The sequence below is a fragment of the Neolamprologus brichardi genome, chromosome 20 (genome assembly GCF_056152115.1).
Source record: "Neolamprologus brichardi isolate AB-2024 chromosome 20, ASM5615211v1, whole genome shotgun sequence".
Classification (NCBI taxonomy): domain Eukaryota; kingdom Metazoa; phylum Chordata; class Actinopteri; order Cichliformes; family Cichlidae; genus Neolamprologus; species Neolamprologus brichardi.
Window position 1 is genome coordinate 30,979,894 of NC_142123.1, and position 23,173 is coordinate 31,003,066.

The following is a 23,173-nucleotide window of genomic DNA, read 5'->3' on the forward strand; positions in this document are numbered from 1 at the left end:
GTCCTAGCTAGCTGATGCTTAAAATAAAATTCATCAATGATAGTTTCCCATAATAAAACTCCAGGAAACATTTAAGTACAGGATGATGTGGCTCCAGAGCTTTCAAAGTGCACTGAGTCCTTATGTGCAAAAGATGCTGGGATTGATGAGAGCTTTTAGCAGTTTGTTTTACAGTCCCTGAGGGTAAAAACTAAAGCTCTGAAAAAACTGGATAACTGCATCATTAAAACTTTTAGGAGCCTGATAAACAACAATTTTGTAATATTTTGTTTGTTGAGACTAGTGCTCTTTGTTTCCTATCATTGTCATAGCACTTTTGACTTTACTGTAAGTAAGCCACACCAGGCTGATATCCCATATCTAATCAAACTTTCAAGCATTGTATTATAAAAAAAAAACCTCAGATCCCACTTCAAACATTTTGAGCCTGTGAAGAAAATTGAGTCCGAGCTTATTTCTCACTAAAAAAAAATAAATCTACATGTACTTCCCATATACTCTTAGGGTGAAATATTATTTCTTTAGTTTTATCAGTGTTCAAAATAAAACGATGACGATGACACCACTGCTGATGCACAGTCATTTGCGTGCAGAAGACTTAAAATAGTTTTATCATCAGAGAATTTGACAGCCAACTATTAGTGCAGTTATCACTATAGTGATTAGCATGCATGGTGAAAAGGAGAGGGGAAAGTCACAAAAATTGAATCATTTATCTTGTTGTGACCTGCTAGTCAAGAGGGATAAAAAACATTTGATAATTAAGGCACATTAAGAGTTTTGGGCCTGCAGGTGTGGACGAACAATCAAATGCAGAACTAAAACCAACAAATAGAATCTGATCATAGGCTTTTGGATCTTCTGAATGCTTCCTTTATTAAATGAATGATATTTATCATAGCATCCTTAGCACTGCACCCCTCCCTGTTTACAAACTGATGCGGGTCTAGACTTGAAGATATCTTTGGTTTGATCATATTTAAAAATAATTTTCTTAAAACACTTCATCACTATACATGTTAGTGCAACAGCCCTGAAGTCCTTGTTCTCAATAGGATGTGTTACAGACATGTTACCTCTGGTGTAAGAATGATTTTAGATATTCACCATAACTTGCAAACTATGTGACGTTTGGAAAAAAGGGCACCGTGCATCGGTTAATTCACCGAGCAGCGTTTCAATAAAGGATCAGACATCAGTCACAAACATTTCTGAGAACCAACTGAAATGGCTTCAAATTAATTTTCACACTATCAGAATCACCAAGTAAGTCTCTACTTTTTATTGATGCAATCTCTAACTTTTTTAGTGACATGTGGTTTAATATTTGGGAAATTAATAGCCTCTTTTTTCAGGATTATATTGTTCTTACAACAATTTATATAGTCTGTTGTTGGATCTGTAGCCTCATCTAACACCATACTATAGAATTGTCACGGTCTGCGGAGACAGGCCGTGCGGTGGCGTGTGTGATGGACCCAGGTGCGTACACAAGTGAGTAGACGGGAGTGAACTTAACAGAAAGCGAGCCTTTATTATGGCTGAAGACAAAGTGTACTGACAAAGCAGGGATAGCGTGACTAAACTAGACTATAACTGAACTGGGAAAACTAATACAGTGACAAACTAAGAAGACTCAGAGACTATGATGATCACTGCAAAGACTGACCGTGAAAACATGGAGGTGAGAACACAGACGACGCGACACTGAACACAGCAAGACTGAGGACTAAATACACACATGAGGTGATCAGGGGAAGTGGAGACACATGAGGACACAGCTGACTAGAATGAAACATAATTACAGCACAGGGGAGAGTAAACCTAAATGCAGTGAACAAAGAACACCAGACTCTTTCAAAATAAAACAGGAAACCCAGAGACATGAAGATAAATCATGACATGAACTTAACATAACCACACAGACATGAAACATGACAGGTAGACGCACGAATCAGGGAGACTGAGTACAGGGGGAGATGACAGAAACAACTAAGAAATAAAGGACTAAATAGCCACCTAGAAATTAACTAGATCAAAAATGGATACAAAAATACATAAAACTCAAACACTGGGTCACACGACCCAGCCCATGACAAGAATAAACTCCAGTATGTGCATATGAAACAACCCATCAAAGTCCCTGCACTGTCCTGAGTCCATACAACACTGCAACACAGTTGTATTTTAGCACAGACTTATACGGCATACCTGCTCCTCCACATAAGAACATAAAAAAGGTCAGTGGTAGACTCTCTCTCTACCACCCTTCATTATTATTGTGAGTATAATTCATTTGCCAAAAAGAGATAAAATACACAGCTTACTAATTATACTTTATTCTTGTAAAAGCTTCATGCTAATCATACAATAATATAATTAAAGAAAATTAACCTGTCGTGGTGAAAGCAATGATAACTTAAAGCCTATACTAAAAAGAGAAAGGTTCTTCATGTCATGGTCTGGGTGGTTTTCCACGGCATCGGCTCCTCCCCACTGGGTGGAGTCTTTGTTGTTCCTCACCTGATGGCAATCATACCGGCAGTATTTATGACCTGCGCACTCAACTGGTCTTCGCCAGATTATCTGCCAACTTTAGTCAGTTCTCGGCCTCACGTCTGTTCCTTGGTGAATCATCGTGTGTAATAACCTTATTTCCTCTGTTTTCTCGTCAGCATCTGAAACCCACCTACCAAGCTCTCCTGGATACGAGTTTGCAGCTGCCGGTAATCTCTCCCTTTTCGAACTGCCAGTCTCTCCTGCCTGCCTCCCTGCACTGCACGCAGCACCCACCTGGACCTCTCCTGCCTTCCTCCTCCACGCAACCCCCACCTGCAAGCTTGTAAGACAGCTCAGTATAATTATTCTCAGATTCACTCGCAGCTCTCTGTGGGATTCCCCTGACTGCTCTCTCCTCCGTTTCAGTGCCCTGGCCAGCCACAGTTTCCCCTGTCCAGTCCTCGCATCCAGTTATCCCTGCCATCTAGTCATAGTCATAGTTTTTTCTCTCGCCTCAGACGTCTAGTTTATGTTCCTTAATTCTGGTCTGAGATTTCTGTTAGCCTCTGAGCATTGTGAATAAAGACTCTTTTCGTTACACCGCACCTCTAGCCTCCGGGTTTGAAACTGCACTTGAGTCCATCCCATTTCCACGGGCCACTGTGCCATGACACTTCACCCTCCATACACATGAAGCTTTCTTCAGCACAGCCTTATAAGCAGGCTTTCTCTTTAAGTAGGCTTCATCTCTGCCTCTCCTGTGTTTTACAGATGGCTGTAAGCACTCACTGTTGTACCTCTCTCCTGACCTCCTCCATACATACAACATTTTTTGTTGGTTTTTGTGTAAACTGTCTTTTCAAGTAGTTTCCATTCCTTAGAAATGGCTTCTCGACAGCCACCCTTCCACCCTGCCTTTTTTTTTTTTTTTTTGAAACGTGATTTTTGCATAGTTTTTTTTTTTTTTTTTTTTTTTAAGACACGTGGCATATTTCAGCTAATAGGTCTTTAGGAATCACCTCGTTGGTACAAAATTACTATTTACGTCTGTCAGACTGTGCTATTAGGAGCATTTTTATGCTTGAATAATACATAGATCAGTGCTAAGTGGCTTAACTAACAAAAAAATGCCGGAGTACTTTAAAAGCAGTCAGATATTGAAACTGTGGACTGAACTGTGGCATCAAGACAGACACAACAGTACCTTCACTATCCAAGCGATTCTGTAAGAAATTTGATGGGAATAAAAACAGGGAATCTAATGGAGCTGTATGTTATCCATGTGATATCCTTTGAGTCTGTTTTTCTTTGTCATGCTGACAGTATTTTGATTGTGTATACCGTCTAGATGTACAAGTGTTTTTGAATGTGACTTGCACCTACGTGTGTGACTTTACTGCATTTTCTTATCTTCATCAATAAATCAAACAAAATGTGAAAATAAAATGAAAAAAAAAAAACAGGTGAGACTGTTTGATGCTCAGGATATGTGTTTATTTTCAATAAAATCATATTTGTTAACACGTTCCAGCAGTGATGTCATCGAGGCTTGACATGCTGGTGGAAGTGACATCAACAGAGGGGATGTGACATTCAGATGTTACTCGAAGTATGGATGATAAAATCCTTTCCTAGAAAAGAAACAAAAGATGTAAAGTTGCTTTTGAATTTTTTTTTTTTTATTAAGCTTCAGTTCTTTATATCTTTTTTTACATTTTGCTTCTTGTTTTGATTGACATGCAATGGATGAGTATTATTTTTTTTAATTTTGAAGCCATAGCTTAAACCTTAACTCATTTATTTTACTTATGTTTAGTTCTTCTAGCCCCCTGAATGTCTCCTGAATGTTCCTTCTGTCTCATCCAAGTGTTTGTGCCTCATTGTCAGTTGTATTTTGTATATCTCCTGCTCTACTTTAAAGTAGAGATGGACCGATACCGATATCATAAATTTGGATATCTGCCGATACCGATATGAATCTGATATAGTGTGTTTTTTAATCAATAAAACTGTTTTGTAAATATCTTGATGCATTTTGTATAAGTTCATACTCAAGTTTAAATAAACAACAACACTAAAGCTATTCTGTTATACCTGTATGTAAAAAATAAATTGCACCCAAAATATTTCATAGTTCAGCAACACTGATCAATCTAATAAACTTAAACCTGCTCCATCCTCCCTATTCTGGTATTTTAAAGAGTACTTAGCAGAAATATTAAGCAACCTAACTAATAGGGTTGCAAACTCCCAGCGAAAAACCCTCCACCTCATGATGCTTAATCAACGTAATCAACTTTAATTTGATGCAGTGTGGGGAAAAATTGCAAAGAAATAAATTATTTTTCAAGAATAATTAAATAGATTCAACATCTTTCTTCTACAGAACTGCAGACTGCACAGATGGTAACTTCCCAAAGGAAAAAGTAGTATAGCTTACTAGGGTATATTAGACTTAACCTTTACTATATACAGTAATGGACTTCTATATATTTTACATAAGATTAAAACTTTGGGTGTAAAATTCAGATAATTATTTATTAAAAGCTAGACATTTTAAATGAGAATAAGAAAGAAAAGTATGTCTTTGTGCCCCCTTTTCCCTGTTCATGCCCTATCGGCCCCCCTGGCTAAACTTTGCTAGATCCGCCCCTGCACAGTTACACAGTTAGAAATGACTGAAAGATTAATAGGCTCTGTTTTGAGTTATATTCAAAAAAGAATGACTTCATATAGGGAAAAATAAATATCACATCTGCAGGACACCTTAAACTAGTTTTTTAATTAAGCAGCAAGGCAGAACAAAGTCGGGGCTGTATCAAGACACGCGGACTAAACCCCAATTCAACCAGACCCAGAACTGATCCAGAATTAAAACAGGACTACAACAGTTCAAAATCAGGACTACTTAGGACTTAACCAAGACAGAACCAGAATCAGAACTAGATGATAGTAGCACTAAAAATCATCATAGACCTGCACTACACTTATTTTTTAATTCTACCAAAGTCCACTGTTTAGATTCAGAAAAGTTTATATAATTATTTAGCCTTGTTGTGCAAACAAGCCTGCAGAACTTAACAAATATAGAATTTGAAAAATAACAAACCTAAAAGGAAACACTAGGTATGAGATACATGAGTACCTATGATACGGTGATACTTTTGGTAAACAACCATTTGACTAACATGTGTGTCTCACCTGATCTTGTCCCATATCTGATGTGGCCACATTCCCCATCTCCCTCTGTGCTCCTCTCCTTCTCTCCCTATTTGTGCTGACAATCATCAAATATACAATTAAAACCAGATATTTACATACTCTTCAGAAAACATAAACACTTTTTTAATTGTAACATCAAATCAGACTAAATGTTTATTTTTTTTAGATTGATAAATATAAAAACATATTTGTTAACTTTAAGAGTAAAGAGAGAAACTGTCTGTATTTCTTAATTGCAAATGGCACCAAATTGTATTCAAAATTGAGCCACACTTATGGAGCTCCACAATTCTTTTCCTGGTCTTTTGGTTAATATCTCTTGGTTTTTGGTTTTCCCATTTCAAAGAAACAGGCTATGTGTTTTGCCTTATATGCATCCACAGGTGTGCTACCAATTTACTCACATGGACTCTACGAACCTATCAGAAGCTTCTTCAGAGTTTTCTTATTAATTAACAATAAACTTAGTGTACATGTAAAACTCCTAAATTTGATGAAAGTGATAAAAAATAGACAGCTCTGTCTCTCTTTATTCTGACATTTAACTAATTCAAAAGATATTTCAATATTTATTTATCCAAAACAAAACAAGTTTACTTTAAATTGATGTTGTACAGTAAAAAAAATGTTCTTGTGTTTTCCATAAACTGTACGTAAATATCTGGTTTAAACTGTGAATATACTGCTGTGTATTGAAATTCCTCTTGTTTTGCACAGGAATATACTGAACAACATACAAAGCATAATATATAAAATAACATCTACCAGAGATTTTTCTGTGAAAGAAGCCCCTTATGTCCATTCTTGTATATCAGTACATTACTGAAACCGATTTATTTAGCCGTGGAGGGTAACAACTGAAAATATGAAATAAACACACATAAGCTAAGACTCCCTAAAGAAACAGCATTGTTGTTGTTTGGCTTTTCATTTCGCCATTTGTTGATTCACTTGAAGAGCAAGTAACGTAATATGGGTCAAGTGATCAGTTTGTTATCAATCTTTCGTGATACACCGTCATATTTACATTATTTGTACAGTACGAATGATTTGCTTTGGTACCTGGTCAAACTTCAGTTCTCCTCTGTCTGCCTAGCTGCACTTCTCCAACAGCGCACTCGCAGGCAGCAGCTCCCCCCCGCCCACTCGCTCAGTCTGAGCTCGGATCATAATATTAGGGGGGATTTAGGCACAGTCGTAAATTCCCACAGCGTGCACTATGTGCTTCGAATATTGTGTGTAGTTTTTGTTTTATACAGTTGTCAAACAGGCATCTAACTATGAAAAAATTACACTCCAAAAGACCACGGGCTTCTGAAAAAACAACCTGGGCTTAAGCACAGTAAGCCAACCCCCCCCCTCCGCCACTGATGTGCATTACTGTTTAAGGCACTTACACTGGGTGTGTTAACCCTGGGTGATGTCCAAAACCTGCAGGACACCGGCCCTTGAGGTTTGGAGCTGGACACCCCCGGTTTAAGGTACTTACACTGACAAGTATACTCCACCTCCAGGTACTTGTAGGTGCCAACACAGGGGTCTCCAAATACAGAGTTGCTCGCTGAGATAGTACAGCTGTTTTTCCCATTACAACTTTGAATGCAGATAGAAAGTGAGTCAGCAAAGGGTTTTACACACTGCACATTGTGTAGCCTGGTAAAAGGAAAACAAAAGTAAAACTAAACAAAGACAGTCAATCTGTACCTTTCAGCTACAACCTTGGTGCTCGTCTGACTTGAGCACTGGACAACTTGGAGCTGAGAGGCCGGACGTCCAGCAGAGCATGTGGTTTTGTCACGGCGTCCATAATTAGCTCCGTGGATAACTAAAACCTGTCCTTTTTCTGAGGAAGAGATCATAGCATTAAACAATAACCATGTTTACATTTCAATAAATGAAATTCAACAAAGTTACAAAAAAGAAAACCTCACCACACTGAAGGTTTGCCTGAGATCCTTCACATGTTGCACTCACGGCTGAGAGAAAAACACAAAACACATTAGAAAGTGTAATAATTCATGTGCAGACTGATTATTAGTTCATGATTTAATTCGCAACTTGAACTCTTTTGCAACCTTTTCCTTCTGTTTCATCTTTTCTGCATCCTGCAATCTGTCTTTGAATAATATATATAAAACGTAGTATGATTTTATTATTTTTGTTTTCCTCTGTCCATTTTAATTTTTGCTGTCATTTTATGTTTTGCATCTCACATGTTCCCCTGTTTCCTTTTTGTTCATTTTTTACCTTTTTAAAATTAATTTCAGTTTTATTTAAATATTGCCAAATCAGCAGTCACGTCAAGGCATTTTATACCCTTAAAGACCCTACAAAAATAAAGAGAAAACTAGTTTATTTTGGAGAACCTCCTTAAAAACAAAGGTGTATTTAAGCCAACGCAATAAACAGATGTTTCGGATTAAGTCCTAGCTGCGAATGCTCCACATTATATTGATGTTTGTTCGTTTTTTAAAGAAAACGAGAATAAAAAGAGGATGTTCTGTAAAATGTCATGATTCAGTGGCTAAATGTCCATTATTAAGCCTCAGTCACAGAGGTTTGACTCGCGACAGAAAAGTCGATCAGCTGATCATTAATCAGTTTCACGATTGAAGTAGCAACAGGAGAGGGAGGGAGAGAGAGAGGCACTCGCTCCATATATCGGTTGTTAAGCTTAACGCGGGAATGCTTTACAAACATTCAGAGATGAACTTACACACTTGCTTTACTTCTCTCTGGGATCACTTCCTCGGAGATAAAATGCTGGTTTGGTAGCAAGGCTACAAATACACACAGCTGCTCTATCACGTGAGGCACACTGCTCCGACGTGCTACGGTTATGGGCCGAGTTACGCCGTGTCGCAAGTTTTGTGAGGTGCTTTTTGATATTTAATGGATCGGATTACCTTTTTTATTTCTCTCCAATATCCGATCCAGTAATTTACGTCAGTATCGGACTGATACCGATACGTAATATCGGATACCGATACCGATACATAATATCGGATATCGATACCGATATGTAATATCCGATACCGATACGATACATAATATCGGATACCGATATGTAATATGGGATCGGTCCATCTCTACTTTAAAGTAAACTTTTCTTTAATATCTTGAAGTTCAAGTTTTGCTGCCTTCCTCTCTGCTTTTTGTCCACACTCTTATAACCTCCTCTTACTCTGTTCTCCATTAATTTCTCCATTCAAGTCCATTTTCAGTATTTATTTTCATGTTTCAATGTCTCTTTGATTTAGTACTGGTTGCTCATTTCCTTTTTTAGTTATGTCTTTATTTGGGTTTTGATATGCTACTGTTTGGTTGTCCTCAGCTGTGTTAATTACATGCACCCATGTCTTGTTGCTCAGGGGTGTCTAATTCCCACTTAACCCTCTGTTTGCATATTAAAACAACTAATTAAAAAATCTTGTGCCGGTTTAGCTCAGTGGGTGAGCAGGCAACCGTATGCTGTATGGCTGGAGAGCAGTAGGCCCAGGTTTGCATCTCTTCTCCTCTTTCTCATCCTGCTTTCACGTCTATCAACACCGTCTCTATCCACTAAAGGTAAAAAAACCCCGACTTTTTTGTGAATCTTCAAATCAGCTATTGAAGTTCATCTTTTTTAAAAATATTTCATGTCCTGTAATCTGTATTTGAGTCTTTGAATCCATGTTTAAAATCTATTTTTCTGTACAATGCCATATTTTTATTGCCTTTTTTTTTTTGCGTTTTAAAATTTTTTTGTTTCTTGTTTGTTCATCTTTAAACTTTTAAAGTTTAGATGGGTGATGTCCAAAACCTGCAGGACACCGGCCCTTGAGGTTTGGAGCTGGACACCCCCGGTTTAAGGTACTTACACTGACAAGTATACTCCACCTCCAGGTATTTGTAGGTGCCAACACAGGGGTCTCCAAATACAGAGTTGCTCGCTGAGATAGTACAGCTGTTTTTCCCATTACAACTTTGAATGCAGATAGAAAGTGAGTCAGCAAAGGGTTTTACACACTGCACATTGTGTAGCCTGGTAAAAGGAAAAAAAAGTAAAACTAAACAAAGACAGTCAATCTGTACCTTTCAGCTACAACCTTGGTGCTCGTCTGACTTGAGCACTGGACAACTTGGAGCTGAGAGGCCGGACGTCCAGCAGAGCATGTGGTTTTGTCACGGCGTCCATAATTAGCTCCGTGGATAACTAAAACCTTTCCTTTTTCTGAGGAAGAGATCATAGCATTAAACAATAACCATGTTTACATTTCAATAAATGAAATTCAACAAAGTTACAAAACAGAAAACCTCACCACACTGAAGGTTTGCCTGAGATCCTTCACATGTTATACTCGGGGCTAAGAGAAAAACACAAAACACATTAGAAAGTGTAATAATTCATGTGCAGACTGATTATTAGTTCATGATTTAATTCGCAACTTGAACTCTTTTGCAACCTTTTCCTTCTGTTTCATCTTTTCGCCATCCTGCAATCTGTCTTTGAATAATATATATAAAACGTAGTATGATTTTATTATTTTTGTTTTCCTCTGTCCATTTTAATTTTTGCTGTCATTTTATGTTTTGCATCTCACATGTTCCCCTGTTTCCTTTTTGTTCATTTTTTACCTTTTTAAAATTAATTTCAGTTTTATTTAAATATTGCCAAATCAGCAGTCACGTCAAGGCATTTTATACCCTTAAAGACCCTACAAAAATAAAGAGAAAACTAGTTTATTTTGGAGAACCTCCTTAAAAACAAAGGTGTATTTAAGCCAACACAATAAACAGATGTTTGGGATTAAGTCCTAGCTGCGAATGCTCCACATTATATTGATGTTTGTTCGTTTTTAAAAAAAAAACGAGAATAAAAAGAGGATGTTCTGTAAAATGTCATGATTCAGTGGCTAAATGTCCATTATTAAGCCTCAGTCACAGAGGTTTAACTCGCGACAGAAAAGGCGATCAGCTGATCATTAATCAGTTTCATGATTGAAGTTGCAACAGGAGAGGGAGGGAGAGAGAGAGGCACTCGCTCCATATATCGGTTGTTAAGCTTAACGCGGGAATGCTTTACAAACATTCAGAGATGAACTTACACACTTGCTTTACTTCTCTCTGGGATCACTTCCTCGGAGATAAAATGCTGGTTTGGTAGCGAGGCTACAAATACACACAGCTGCTCTATCACGTGAGGCACACTGCTCCGACGTGCTACGGTTATGGGCCGAGTTACGCCGTGTCGCAAGTTTTATGAGGTGCTTTTTTGATATTTAATAGATCGGATTACCTTTTTTATTTCTCTCCAATATCCGATCCAGTAATTTACGTCAGTATCGGACTGATACCGATACCGATACTTAATATCAGATACCGATACGTAATATCGGATACCGATACCGATACGTAATATCGGGTATCGATACGTAATATCAGATACCGATACGTAATATCGGAATACCGATACATAACATCGGATCGGTCCATCTCTAATTTAAAGTAAACTTTTCTTTAATATCTTGAAGTTCAAGTTTTGCTGCCTTCCTCTCTGCTTTTTGTCCACACTCTTATAACCTCCTCTTACTCTGTTCTCCATTAATTTCTCCATTCAAGTCCATTTTCAGTATTTATTTTCATGTTTCAATGTCTCCTTGATTTAGTACTGGTTGCTCATTTCCTTTTTTAGTTATGTCTTTATTTGGGTTTTGATATGCTACTGTTTGGTTGTCCTCAGCTGTGTTAATTACATGCACCCATGTCTTGTTGCTCAGGGGTGTCTAATTCCCACTTAACCCTCTGTTTGCATATTAAAGCAACTAATTAAAAAACCTTGTGCCGGTTTAGCTCAGTGGGTGAGCAGGCAACCGTATGCTGTATGGCTGGAGAGCAGTAGGCCCGGGTTTGCATCTCTTCTCCTCTTTCTCATCCTGCTTTCATGTCTATCAACACCGTCTCTATCCACTAAAGGCATTTCCACATTTTTTTGTTTCTTGTTTGTTCATCTTTAAACTTTAAAAGTTTAGATAAGTGATGTCCAAAACCTGCAGGACACCGGCCCTTGAGGTTTGGAGCTGGACACCCTTGGTTTAAGGTACTTACACTGACAAGTATAATCCACCTCCAGGTACTTGTAGGTGCCAACACAGGGGTCTCCAAATACAGAGTTGCTCGCTGAGACAGTACAGCTGTTTTTCCCATTACAACTTTGAATGCAGATAGAAAGTGAGTCAGCAAAGGGTTTTACACACTGCACATTGTGTAGCCTGGTAAAAGGAAAAAAAAAAGTAAAACTAAACAAAGACAGTCAATCTGTACCTTTCAGCTACAACCTTGGTGCTCGTCTGACTTGAGCACTGGACAACCTGGAGCTGAGAGGCCGGACGTCCAGCAGAGCATGTGGTTTTGTCACGGCGTCCATAATCAGCTCCGTGGATAACTAAAACCTTTCCTTTTTCTGAGGAAGAGATCATAGCATTAAACAATAACCATGTTTACATTTCAATAAATGAAATTCAACAAAGTTACAAAAAAGAAAACCTCACCACACTGAAGGTTTGCCTGAGATCCTTCACATGTTGCACTCCCGGCTGAGAGAAAAACACAAAACACATTAGAAAGTGTAATAATTCATGTGCAGACTGATTATTAGTTCATGATTTAATTCGCAACTTGAACTCTTTTGCAACCTTTTCCTTCTGTTTCATCTTTTCTGCATCCTGCAATCTGTCTTTGAATAATATATATAAAACGTAGTATGATTTTATTATTTTTGTTTTCCTCTGTCCATTTTAATTTTTGCTGTCATTTTATGTTTTGCATCTCACATGTTCCCCTGTTTCCTTTTTGTTCATTTTTTACCTTTTTAAAATTAATTTCAGTTTTATTTAAATATTGCCAAATCAGCAGTCACGTCAAGGCATTTTATACCCTTAAAGACCCTACAAAAATAAAGAGAAAACTAGTTTATTTTGGAGAACCTCCTTAAAGACAAAGGTGTATTTAAGCCAATACAATAAACAGATGTTTCGGATTAAGTCCTAGCTGCGAATGCTCCACATTATATTGATGTTTGTTCGTTTTTTAAAGAAAACGAGAATAAAAAGAGGATGTTCTGGAAAATGTCATGATTCAGTGGCTAAATGTCCATTATTAAGCCTCAGTCACAGAGGTTTGACTCGCGACAGAAAAGGCGATCAGCTGATCATTAATCAGTTTCATAATTGAAGTAGCAACAGGAGAGGGAGGGAGAGAGAGAGGCACTCGCTACATATATCGGTTGTTAAGCTTAAAGCGGGAATGCTTTACAAACATTCAGAGATGAACTTACACACTTGCTTTACTTCTCTCTGGGATCACTTCCTCGGAGATAAAATGCTGGTTTGGTAGCAAGGCTACAAATACACACAGCTGCTCTATCACGTGAGGCACACTGCTCCGACGTGCTACGGTTATGGGCCGAGTTACGCCGTGTCGCAAGTTTTGTGAGGTGCTTTTTGATATTTAATGGATCGGATTACCTTTTTTATTTCTCTCCGATATCCAATCCAGTAATTTACGTCAGTATCGGACCGATACCGATACATAATATCAGATACCGATACGATACATAATATTGGATACCGTTACCGATAGGTAATATCGGATACCGATACCGATATGTAATATCCGATACCGATACATAATATCGGATACCGATACATAACATCGGATCGGTCCATCTCTACTTTAAAGTAAACTTTTCTTTAATATCTTGAAGTTCAAGTTTTGCTGCCTTCCTCTCTGCTTTTTGTCCACACTCTTATAACCTCCTCTTACTCTGTTCTCCATTAATTTCTCCATTCAAGTCCATTTTCAGTATTTATTTTCATGTTTCAATGTCTCCTTGATTTAGTACTGGTTGCTCATTTCCTTTTTTAGTTATGTCTTTATTTGGGTTTTGATATGCTACTGTTTGGTTGTCCTCAGCTGTGTTAATTACATGCACCCATGTCTTGTTGCTCAGGGGTGTCTAATTCCCACTTAACCCTCTGTTTGCATATTAAAGCAACTAATTAAAAAACCTTGTGCCGGTTTAGCTCAGTGGGTGAGCAGGCAACCGTATGCTGTATGGCTGGAGAGCAGTAGGCCCGGGTTTGCATCTCTTCTCCTCTTTCTCATCCTGCTTTCATGTCTATCAACACCGTCTCTATCCACTAAAGGCATTTCCACATTTTTTTGTTTCTTGTTTGTTCATCTTTAAACTTTAAAAGTTTAGATAAGTGATGTCCAAAACCTGCAGGACACTGGCCCTTGAGGTTTGGAGCTGGACACCCTTGGTTTAAGGTACTTACACTGACAAGTATAATCCACCTCCAGGTACTTGTAGGTGCCAACACAGGGGTCTCCAAATACAGAGTTGCTCGCTGAGACAGTACAGCTGTTTTTCCCATTACAACTTTGAATGCAGATAGAAAGTGAGTCAGCAAAGGGTTTTACACACTGCACATTGTGTAGCCTGGTAAAAGGAAAAAAAAAAGTAAAACTAAACAAAGACAGTCAATCTGTACCTTTCAGCTACAACCTTGGTGCTCGTCTGACTTGAGCACTGGACAACCTGGAGCTGAGAGGCCGGACGTCCAGCAGAGCATGTGGTTTTGTCACGGCGTCCATAATCAGCTCCGTGGATAACTAAAACCTGTCCTTTTTCTGAGGAAGAGATCATAGCATTAAACAATAACCATGTTTACATTTCAATAAATGAAATTCAACAAAGTTACAAAAAAGAAAACCTCACCACACTGAAGATTTGCCTGAGATCCTTCACATGTTGCACTCGCGGCTGAGAGAAAAACACAAAACACATTAGAAAGTGTAATAATTCATGTGCAGACTGATTATTAGTTCATGATTTAATTCGCAACTTGAACTCTTTTGCAACCTTTTCCTTCTGTTTCATCTTTTCGCCATCCTGCAATCTGTCTTTGAATAATATATATAAAACGTAGTATGATTTTATTATTTTTGTTTTCCTCTGTCCATTTTAATTTTTGCTGTCATTTTATGTTTTGCATCTCACATGTTCCCCTGTTTCCTTTTTGTTCATTTTTTACCTTTTTAAAATTAATTTCAGTTTTATTTAAATATTGCCAAATCAGCAGTCACGTCAAGGCATTTTATACCCTTAAAGACCCTACAAAAATAAAGAGAAAACTAGTTTATTTTGGAGAACCTCCTTAAAGACAAAGGTGTATTTAAGCCAACACAATAAACAGATGTTTCGGATTAAGTCCTAGCTGCGAATGCTCCACATTATATTGATGTTTGTTCGTTTTTTAAAGAAAACGAGAATAAAAAGAGGATGTTCTGTAAAATGTCATGATTCAGTGGCTAAATGTCCATTATTAAGCCTCAGTCACAGAGGTTTGACTCGCGACAGAAAAGGCGATCAGCTGATCATTAATCAGTTTCACGATTGAAGTAGCAACAGGAGAGGGAGGGAGAGAGAGAGGCACTCGCTCCATATATCGGTTGTTAAGCTTAACGCGGGAATGCTTTACAAACATTCAGAGATGAACTTACACACTTGCTTTACTTCTCTCTGGGATCACTTCCTCGGAGAAAAAATGCTGGTTTGGTAGCAAGGCTACAAATACACACAGCTGCTCTATCACGTGAGGCACACTGCTCCGAGGTGATACGGTTATGGGCCGAGTTACGCCGTGTCGCAAGTTTTGTGAGGTGCTTTTTGATATTTAATGGATCGGATTACCTTTTTTATTTCTCTCCAATATCCGATCCAGTAATTTACGTCAGTATCAGATACCGATACGATACATAATATTGGATACCGATATCGATAGGTAATATCGGATACCGATACCGATATGTAATATCCGATACCGATACATAATATCGGATACCGATATGTAATAATGGATCGGTACATCTCTACTTTAAAGTAAACTTTTCTTTAATATCTTGAAGTTCAAGTTTTGCTGCCTTCCTCTCTGCTTTTTGTCCACACTCTTATAACCTTCCCTTACTCTGTTCTCCATTAATTTCTCCATTCAAGTCCATTTTCAGTATTTATTTTCATGTTTCAATGTCTCCTTGATTTAGTACTGGTTGCTCATTGCCTTTTTTAGTTATGTCTTTATTTGGGTTTTGATATGCTACTGTTTGGTTGTCCTCAGCTGTGTTAATTACATGCACCCACATCTTGTTGCTCAGGGGTGTCTAATTCCCACTTAACCCTCTGTTTGCATATTAAAACAACTAATTAAAAGAAAACCTTGTGCCGGTTTAGCTCAGTGGGTGAGCAGGCAACCGTATGCCGTATGGCTGGAGAGCAGTAGGCCCAGGTTTGCATCTCTTCTCCTCTTTCTCATCCTGCTTTCACATCTATCAACACCGTCTCTATCCACTAAAGGTAAAAAAAACCCCGACATTTTTGTGAATCTTCAAATCAGCTATTGAAGTTCATCTTTTTTAAAATCATTTCATGTCCTGTAATCTGTATTTGAGTCTTTGAATCCATGTTTAAAATCTGTTTTTCTGTCCAATGCCATACTTTTTATTGCCATTTTTTTTTTTTTTTGCATTTCCACATTTTTTGTTTCTTATTTGTTCATCTTTAAACTTTTAAAGTTTAGATGGGTGATGTCCAAAACCTGCAGGACACCGGCCCTTGAGGTTTGGAGCTGGACACCCCTGCTTTAAGGTACTTACACTGACAAGTATAAACCACCTCCAGGTACTTGTAGGTTCCAACACAGGGGTCTCCAAATACAGAGTTGCTTGCTGAGATAGTACAGCTGTTTTTCCCATTACAACTTTGAATGCAGATAGAAAGTGAGTCAGCAAAGGGTTTAACATACTGCACATTGTGTAGCCTGGTAAAAGAAAAAAAAAGTAAAACTAAACAAAGACAGTCAATCTGTACCTTTCAGCTACAACATTGGTGCTCGTCTGACTTGAGCACTGGACAACTTGGAGCTGAGAGGCCGGACGTCCAGCAGAGCATGTGGTTTTGTCATGGCGTCCATAATCAGCTCCATGGATAAGTAAAACCTGTCCTTTTTCTGAGGAAGAGATCATAGCATTAAACAATAACCATGTTTACATTTCAATAAATGAAATTCAACAAAGTTACAAAAAAGAAAACCTCACCACACTGAAGGTTTGCCTGAGATCCTTCACATGTTGCACCCTGGACTGAGAGAAAAACACAAAACACATTAGAAAGTGTAATAATTCATGTGCAGACTGATTATTAGCTCATGATTTAATTCGTAACGTGAACTCTTTTGCAACCTTTTCCTTCTGTTTCATCTTTTCTGCATCCTGCAATCTGTCTTTGAATAATATATATAAAACGTAGTATTATTCTATTATATTTTTTTTCCTCTGTAATAAGGTACTTACACTGACAAGTATAATCCACCTCCAGGTACTTGGAGGTGCCAAAACAGGGGTTTCCAAACACAGAGTTGCTCGCTGAGATAGTACAGCTGTTTTTCCCATTACAGCTTTGAATGCAGATAAAAAGTGAGTCAGCAGATGTTTAACATACTGCATATCTGGGAGAAAATTAAAAGGTGAAAAAAGACAGTAACCATGTGTACCTTGCAGCTACTACTTCATTGCTCGCTGGACTTGAGCAGAGGACATTTCTGAGCCTACAGCGAGGTTGTAAGTCAGAGCACGTGGTTTGGTCATGGCGTCCATAATCAGCTCTGTGAATGACTAAAATCTGCCTTTTCCCTGAGGACGAGATCACAGCGTTAAACTAAAAACAAGTTTGCATTTCAATGAAATGAGTTCAATAAGTTGCAAAAAAGAAAACCTCACCACACTGAAGCTCTGCCTGAGATCCTTCACATGTTACAGTCTGGACTGAGAGAAAAGCGTAAATCACATTCATTAAATCACAAACTTTAAAAATTAATGTGGAGAAAAATAGCTAAAATAGACAGAGACGTTTCTCTTTCTAATCATTCTTCCATACATGGTAATTAAACTCATTCTCTGAATAGTCCCTGGGGGCTTTACACTTTCTTGACTCTTCTTCTGTCACTTGTTACTAGGCAAGCTCAAATGCAGTCAGAAGCTAAATGAATTCCTGGCCTTCGGCCTGGCCTATGTTTAAATCATATATGTCTGTAAGCGTGAATGCTGTTTTAACCTTCCATTGGTCCAAGTCACTTACATAATAGATCGGCTGGGACATCGCGCCCACCGAAGCTTAAGACCTTAAATAGACCGAGCATCAACTCTTTTAATGAGCGCAACATAAAATGTGTGTATACAATGATTATAGCTGCACCTGTAATAAAAAGGTTAATATGATGCCAGTAGCTTTAATAAACATTTTAATGCAATATTAATGATGAAGGCTACATTGTAGCAGTAAAATAATTTCTTTATTCTCACACTAAATATTATTTCATGATCACAGATTTAATTTGTAAGTTTTGCAACGTTTTCCTTCTTGGTTTGGATTTGATTTTGTGTTTTCCACCTCACATTTTTAAATTTTTGATTGTTCACCTTTTAGCTTTTAAAAGTGGAATAAAGTTGAGTTTGATTCTGGAGCACAATCTTGAAATCCAAAAATGAAATCCAAATGTGTATTTATGCACTAAGTGAAATCAAAAAGAATGGTCCTTTGGTCGCTAGCATGTGTGCGTTACTGTTTAAGGTACAGAGGTTTGACTCCACTGGATGAAATTAACGAGGATGGTTCTTGTGAATATATTGTTTGCTAGCATTTTTTTGGAGTTGTATGTGCATTACTGTTTGAGGTACTTACACTGACAAGTATACTCCACCTCCAGGTACTTGTAGGTGCCAACACAGGGGTCTCCAAATACAGAGTTGCTTGCTGAGATAGTACAGCTGTTTTTCCCATTACAGCTTTGAATGCAGATAAAAAGTGAGTCAGCAGATGTTTAACACACTGCACATTGTGTAATCTGGAAAAAAAAGTAAAACTAAACAAAGACAGCCAATCTGTACCTTTCAGCTACAACATTGGTGCTCGTCTGACTTGAGCACTGGACAACCTGGAGCTGAGAGGCCGGACGTCCAGCAGAGCATGTGGTTTTGTCACGGCGTCCATAATTAGCTCCGTGGATGACTAAAACCTGCCCTTCACCTGAGGGAGACATTAAACTATAACCATGTTTGCATTTCAAACAAATTAATTCAAAAATAAAAAGACAAAGCAACAAAAAATAACCCTCACCACACTGCAGGTTTGCCTGAGATCCTTCGCATGTTACACTGTGGACTAAAAGAAGAGACATAAATTGTTTAATTTTCAGTAATTTTTTGAATTTCTCTGACACAAAAGAAGTGACATAACACTTAAAAATGTGATTTTAAGAGTTCAGTGCTAACAGTGGAGCTCAATGGCACAGACTAACATCTGTCTTTGATATCGAATCAGTATTTATTAGTAGATTAAATTTATTATTTTTTGTTATTTGGACAGAGGTGATGAAGAAAACAAAACAAAAAAAGAAAGTTTAACCTTAAAAGTTGAAGCCAGTGCTAAAATCCTAAAACCTGCAGTTCCTTGAACATCCACCGGAGGCTCCCGCAGTGAGTCACTGCCATAATAAAAGGTCCACCTTTACATTGCAGCAGAAGTAAAACTGTTTTGGTCTCTATTACTGTTTTTTTAAATAACAATTTTTTAAAACAATTATATGTGTGAGGTTAACTTTTTTTTTTTTAACAGACCAGTTTAAACGCTTAATGAAAGCATAAAGTTTCCATTATTAAGGGCGTTGCCTTTTTGACTGATTGGTTCAATGGGACAGGTTACCCCCAGTAGGAGGAGTTTAAGTAACTCTGGGTCTTGTTTCCAAGTGAGGGAAAAGGGGAGAAGGGTGTGTGAACTGGGTTTTGTAACCTTGTGAACCAAAATATGTGAAAATGTTTATGTTTGTGTATCTATAGATGAGAATTTGTGTGTAAAAAAGATTTGTGTTTGTAAAACTCTGCACTCAACTTTCCTGGCTGTGTGTGTGTTTGAACTTACGAGCACAAATTTTGACCCAACGTCTGAGCATCTCTGCTTAGACTCCTCCCCAAGCAACATGGACTTCTTTTGCTGGCTTAAGGCACTTCCATATTAGCTCCACTTTACTAACCCAGGAGGTCTGTACATCTTTCATATACAGAGTATGCTTTTCTTACCGTGGCTCAAGCGGCAGATCTGGCTGTCACAGGGGGGCTTTCTTTGTAGGGACACGGTGGTCTGAGCTCCGGTATAGCCTGAAATTTAAAATAACGAGTCTTTGCTGTATTAATAAGTGCTGTATTGCTAATTTTATAGTCAGAATTTAATAGTTTAGTAGTTCCTGCCTTTTTTTAAGCAAATAAATATCCAAATAAACAATCCACCTATTTACTTAGACAATAGTAAATAAATGTTATATATAGTAACTGAAAACCCAAAGTGCTTTACAGTAGAAAAGCGCATTTGGTTTTTGGTTTCTAGTATGTTTTTGCAACAGTGCAATACATCTGCCGTTTTCATTTCATCCTTTGGTGTCTGCGAGTCCTGCATTTGGGTCCTACATCCTGCCTGCCACACAGCGTAACATGACATGAGCATAATGACCATCTTGTGTTAACTGTCATTTACTGTCAGTTATTTGATGGCACATTTCACAGAATACAAGTTGACACCCAATCACATCATTTGGTTGTCATTAAAAAACATTTAAGACGTGAATCTGATGACAGATTCACATCTTAAATCAGGACAGGATCCATCAGCTGCAAGTAGTTATCAGTATTAGTACTTGGTATCAGAATCCAGCAACAGAGGTAAGGCCTGCTGTTGACTCAGGAAACACGCCCACGTTTATTGGTGATAGTCACAGTTAACACAGGCAGCTTCCTGCGCAATTTCACGTAACAGCTTGATGCTTGTGTTTAGACTCAGAGTTTCTTACATGGTTTAAAATTAACAGACAGGATGTAAATAAAAGGTCCCATGTAATCAGAGTGAAAGCATAAGTTCAGCAAATCTATTAGAACGGATCAAGGTGGCAATATAAAGTTAAAAACCGGCACATTAGGATAAAAGTGACTGAAACGTGTATTTACCTGAACTCATGAGTAAACATGTTACTCCCAGAACTGAAAATCAGAAAAGAAAAAAATATTATTATTGAGTTTTAATGATTTAAAATCCAATCTAAAAGTTGTTACAAGTAACTTGTAAATAATTAACAACCCATTAATTATTTACTTTTATAAAGGAAGATTAGAAAGCACCTCATCTCAAGTACCTCTTAAAGATAAAAAGCTTAAGAAGAGTGACACTTAATCTTTCCCTCTGACTTTATGAAAAGCTCTTATATTTAAATAATCAGTCTGTTGTACTCACGGAACGTCCTGCTGAGTCCAGAGAGCATGACGTTAGTGAAGAGCTGAGCAGATAAAACAGGGAACCTGTGTATTTCTACTGCTTGGCTAAGAAATATTATGTGCATGCAAGACAAAAACACAATGCAAAAATGAAAATATTTGCTTTATCAAACGTCACAAATATTTTTTAAAAAAGTAATAATTGAAAGATTACATGTAACCATACTAAAATATGAACCATAAAAAACAAAAACTATAAAAACATGAAGGAAAAGGAATAATCTAAGGTGCTTGGAAAGAAAAGCGACTGGATTTGTTTGAGTCGAGAAAAAACTCGTCGTTTTTCTTTCCAAGTTCCTTAGATTTCTGTGGCTTAGATGACTGAAAACTAACACTGGCAAAAACATATAGGTCGCTGTTAGTACTCTCATTGTGGTATTTTTAAAATACTGCTGCTTACGTTTAAAATGACCAACAACACAGCACCGAGCTACCTTAAGGAACTCCTTAAATCGTATGTTCCTGCCAGAGCATTAAGATCACCTACTCAGTTACTCTTGGTGCAGCCTAGATCTCGGCTGAAGTCTAGAGGTGACCGGGCGTTTGCCCTGGCTGCACCAGAGTTGTGGAATAACCTTCCGATTGTGATCCGGGCGTCTGATTCCATCCAATCTTTTAAATCACGGTTAAAAACCTATTTGTTTAATCTCGCCTTTTCTGCTTGTTAATGTATCTATGAAGCGCCTTGAGGCAACTTTTGTTGTGATTTGGCGCTATATAAATATTATATATTAATAATAATATTAATATTTTATATTACCCCTGTGTATTAGTGGCATTGACCTATGAGTATATTTGATACTTTGCTAAGGCCTTATAATACTCGTGTTACTTCACTGTTTCTTATGTAAAGCACTTTGGAATACGGCTGGTTTTTAAATGTGCTCTATAAATAAAGATTGTTGTTGTTGTTGTTGTATTTTGAATGAACTTGAAAGCACTTCAGGTAGGTTTTCCAAAAACAATTTCATGCTTTTAACAGATGTATCAACTTGTTTTTCAACATCACTCCAAGACACAAAGTTTTTTATTTTAGCAGTAATGTGTATACGAAAGAAGTCAGCTCTACATATTTCTCACTGGAAGCCAAAGTTAGGGCATCCACAGTCAGTTTTATGTTTTTAACCCATGCCTGTAGTTGAACTAATCTTATAATCTAAAATAATTGTTTTATCAGACCAATAATATGATTTTTTTTTTACTGTTTTCTACAGATATTACCAAAGGGAAGCAACATATAAATAATGTAGCTGCTGTTTCTGATGAACACTAAATCCTGACACAAACTTTACAAATAAACCTCATTTGCTAATAATCACATAGCTAATTTACAACAGTAACAGTTTTGAGAATTTTTAAGTAAAATTAGATTAATAGTTTTAAATGTAAATATTATTTAGGAATATGATTCAATGTTCAGTTTTGTGACACACAAAATGCAGTTTCGACTATATTTTTAAATTCACGCACTATAATTATTGCATTTATACACAACATCTTCTACTATTACACACAAATTATAGTAGAAAATGATTTCTTCTGTTTATGCTGTGATACGAACAAAGAAGTTAAGCGTTACCTTGTTAGAACGATCCAGCAAAGCTGCGCAGCCAGTATCTGGGACACGCAGTGTTTATGTACCGTTCAGGAGTGTTCACATCATCTGCCAACTGCAAGTTAGGAATTTGTTATTATAATAAAAAGAAACTCAATATTGAATTACACAGTGACATACCCGGATGCAACTAAGTAAATATTAGTTAAGAAAACAAGGGTGTTAACTAGTAAATAGTTCACCTTACATGCATTAATGTAATAACGTGGTTAGCCTACTCAACGTAAATTACACACGAACAACATTAAGCTACTCACGCAGAGAAGAACAGCTGCTGCTGCCATCATCATCCTCATCATTTCTGCTACTCTGGCAGGGCTAGGGGCCAGGACTCTCCTCTTCGGGTTCTTGGGGGATGTTGCTAACTCCGGGTCCGATAAAAGGCACCACACCTGTAGTAGGTATGGTGCATTTCTCGGCTTT

The 23,173-nt window shown here is 37.6% G+C and overlaps 1 protein-coding gene across 1 annotated transcript; it reads right to left on the reverse strand.

Moving 5' to 3' along the window:
• Window positions 1-3,990: 3,990 nt before the first annotated feature.
• On the reverse strand, window positions 3,991-22,800 carry LOC102785924 (uncharacterized). The gene is made up of 24 exons (XM_087833648.1): window positions 22,715-22,800; window positions 21,095-21,180; window positions 20,812-20,844; window positions 19,894-19,971; window positions 18,935-18,979; window positions 18,706-18,844; window positions 18,500-18,603; window positions 17,539-17,583; window positions 17,313-17,451; window positions 17,113-17,216; window positions 16,858-16,902; window positions 14,256-14,394; window positions 14,040-14,143; window positions 12,252-12,296; window positions 12,025-12,163; window positions 11,809-11,912; window positions 10,023-10,067; window positions 9,796-9,934; window positions 9,582-9,685; window positions 7,653-7,697; window positions 7,426-7,564; window positions 7,211-7,314; window positions 5,701-5,776; window positions 3,991-4,130 (listed from the first exon to the last, which is right to left on the reverse strand). Exons 2-24 carry the CDS (start codon window positions 21,120-21,122, stop codon window positions 4,100-4,102), a joined length of 1,974 nt encoding a protein of 657 aa, XP_087689774.1. The 5' UTR covers window positions 21,123-21,180; window positions 22,715-22,800; the 3' UTR covers window positions 3,991-4,099.
• Window positions 22,801-23,173: the final 373 nt, after the last annotated feature.

Coding starts and splice junctions, on each gene's coding strand:
- LOC102785924 (XM_087833648.1), bottom strand. CDS start 21,122: ATGCTCTCTGGACTCAGCAGGACGTTCC. Junction 20,845..21,094: donor TGGACTCAGCAGGACGTTCC/GTGAGTACAACA, acceptor TCTGATTTTCAG/TTCTGGGAGTAACATGTTTA. Junction 12,297..14,039: donor GGTGGATTATACTTGTCAGT/GTAAGTACCTTA, acceptor TTTTTCTCTCAG/CCGGGAGTGCAACATGTGAA.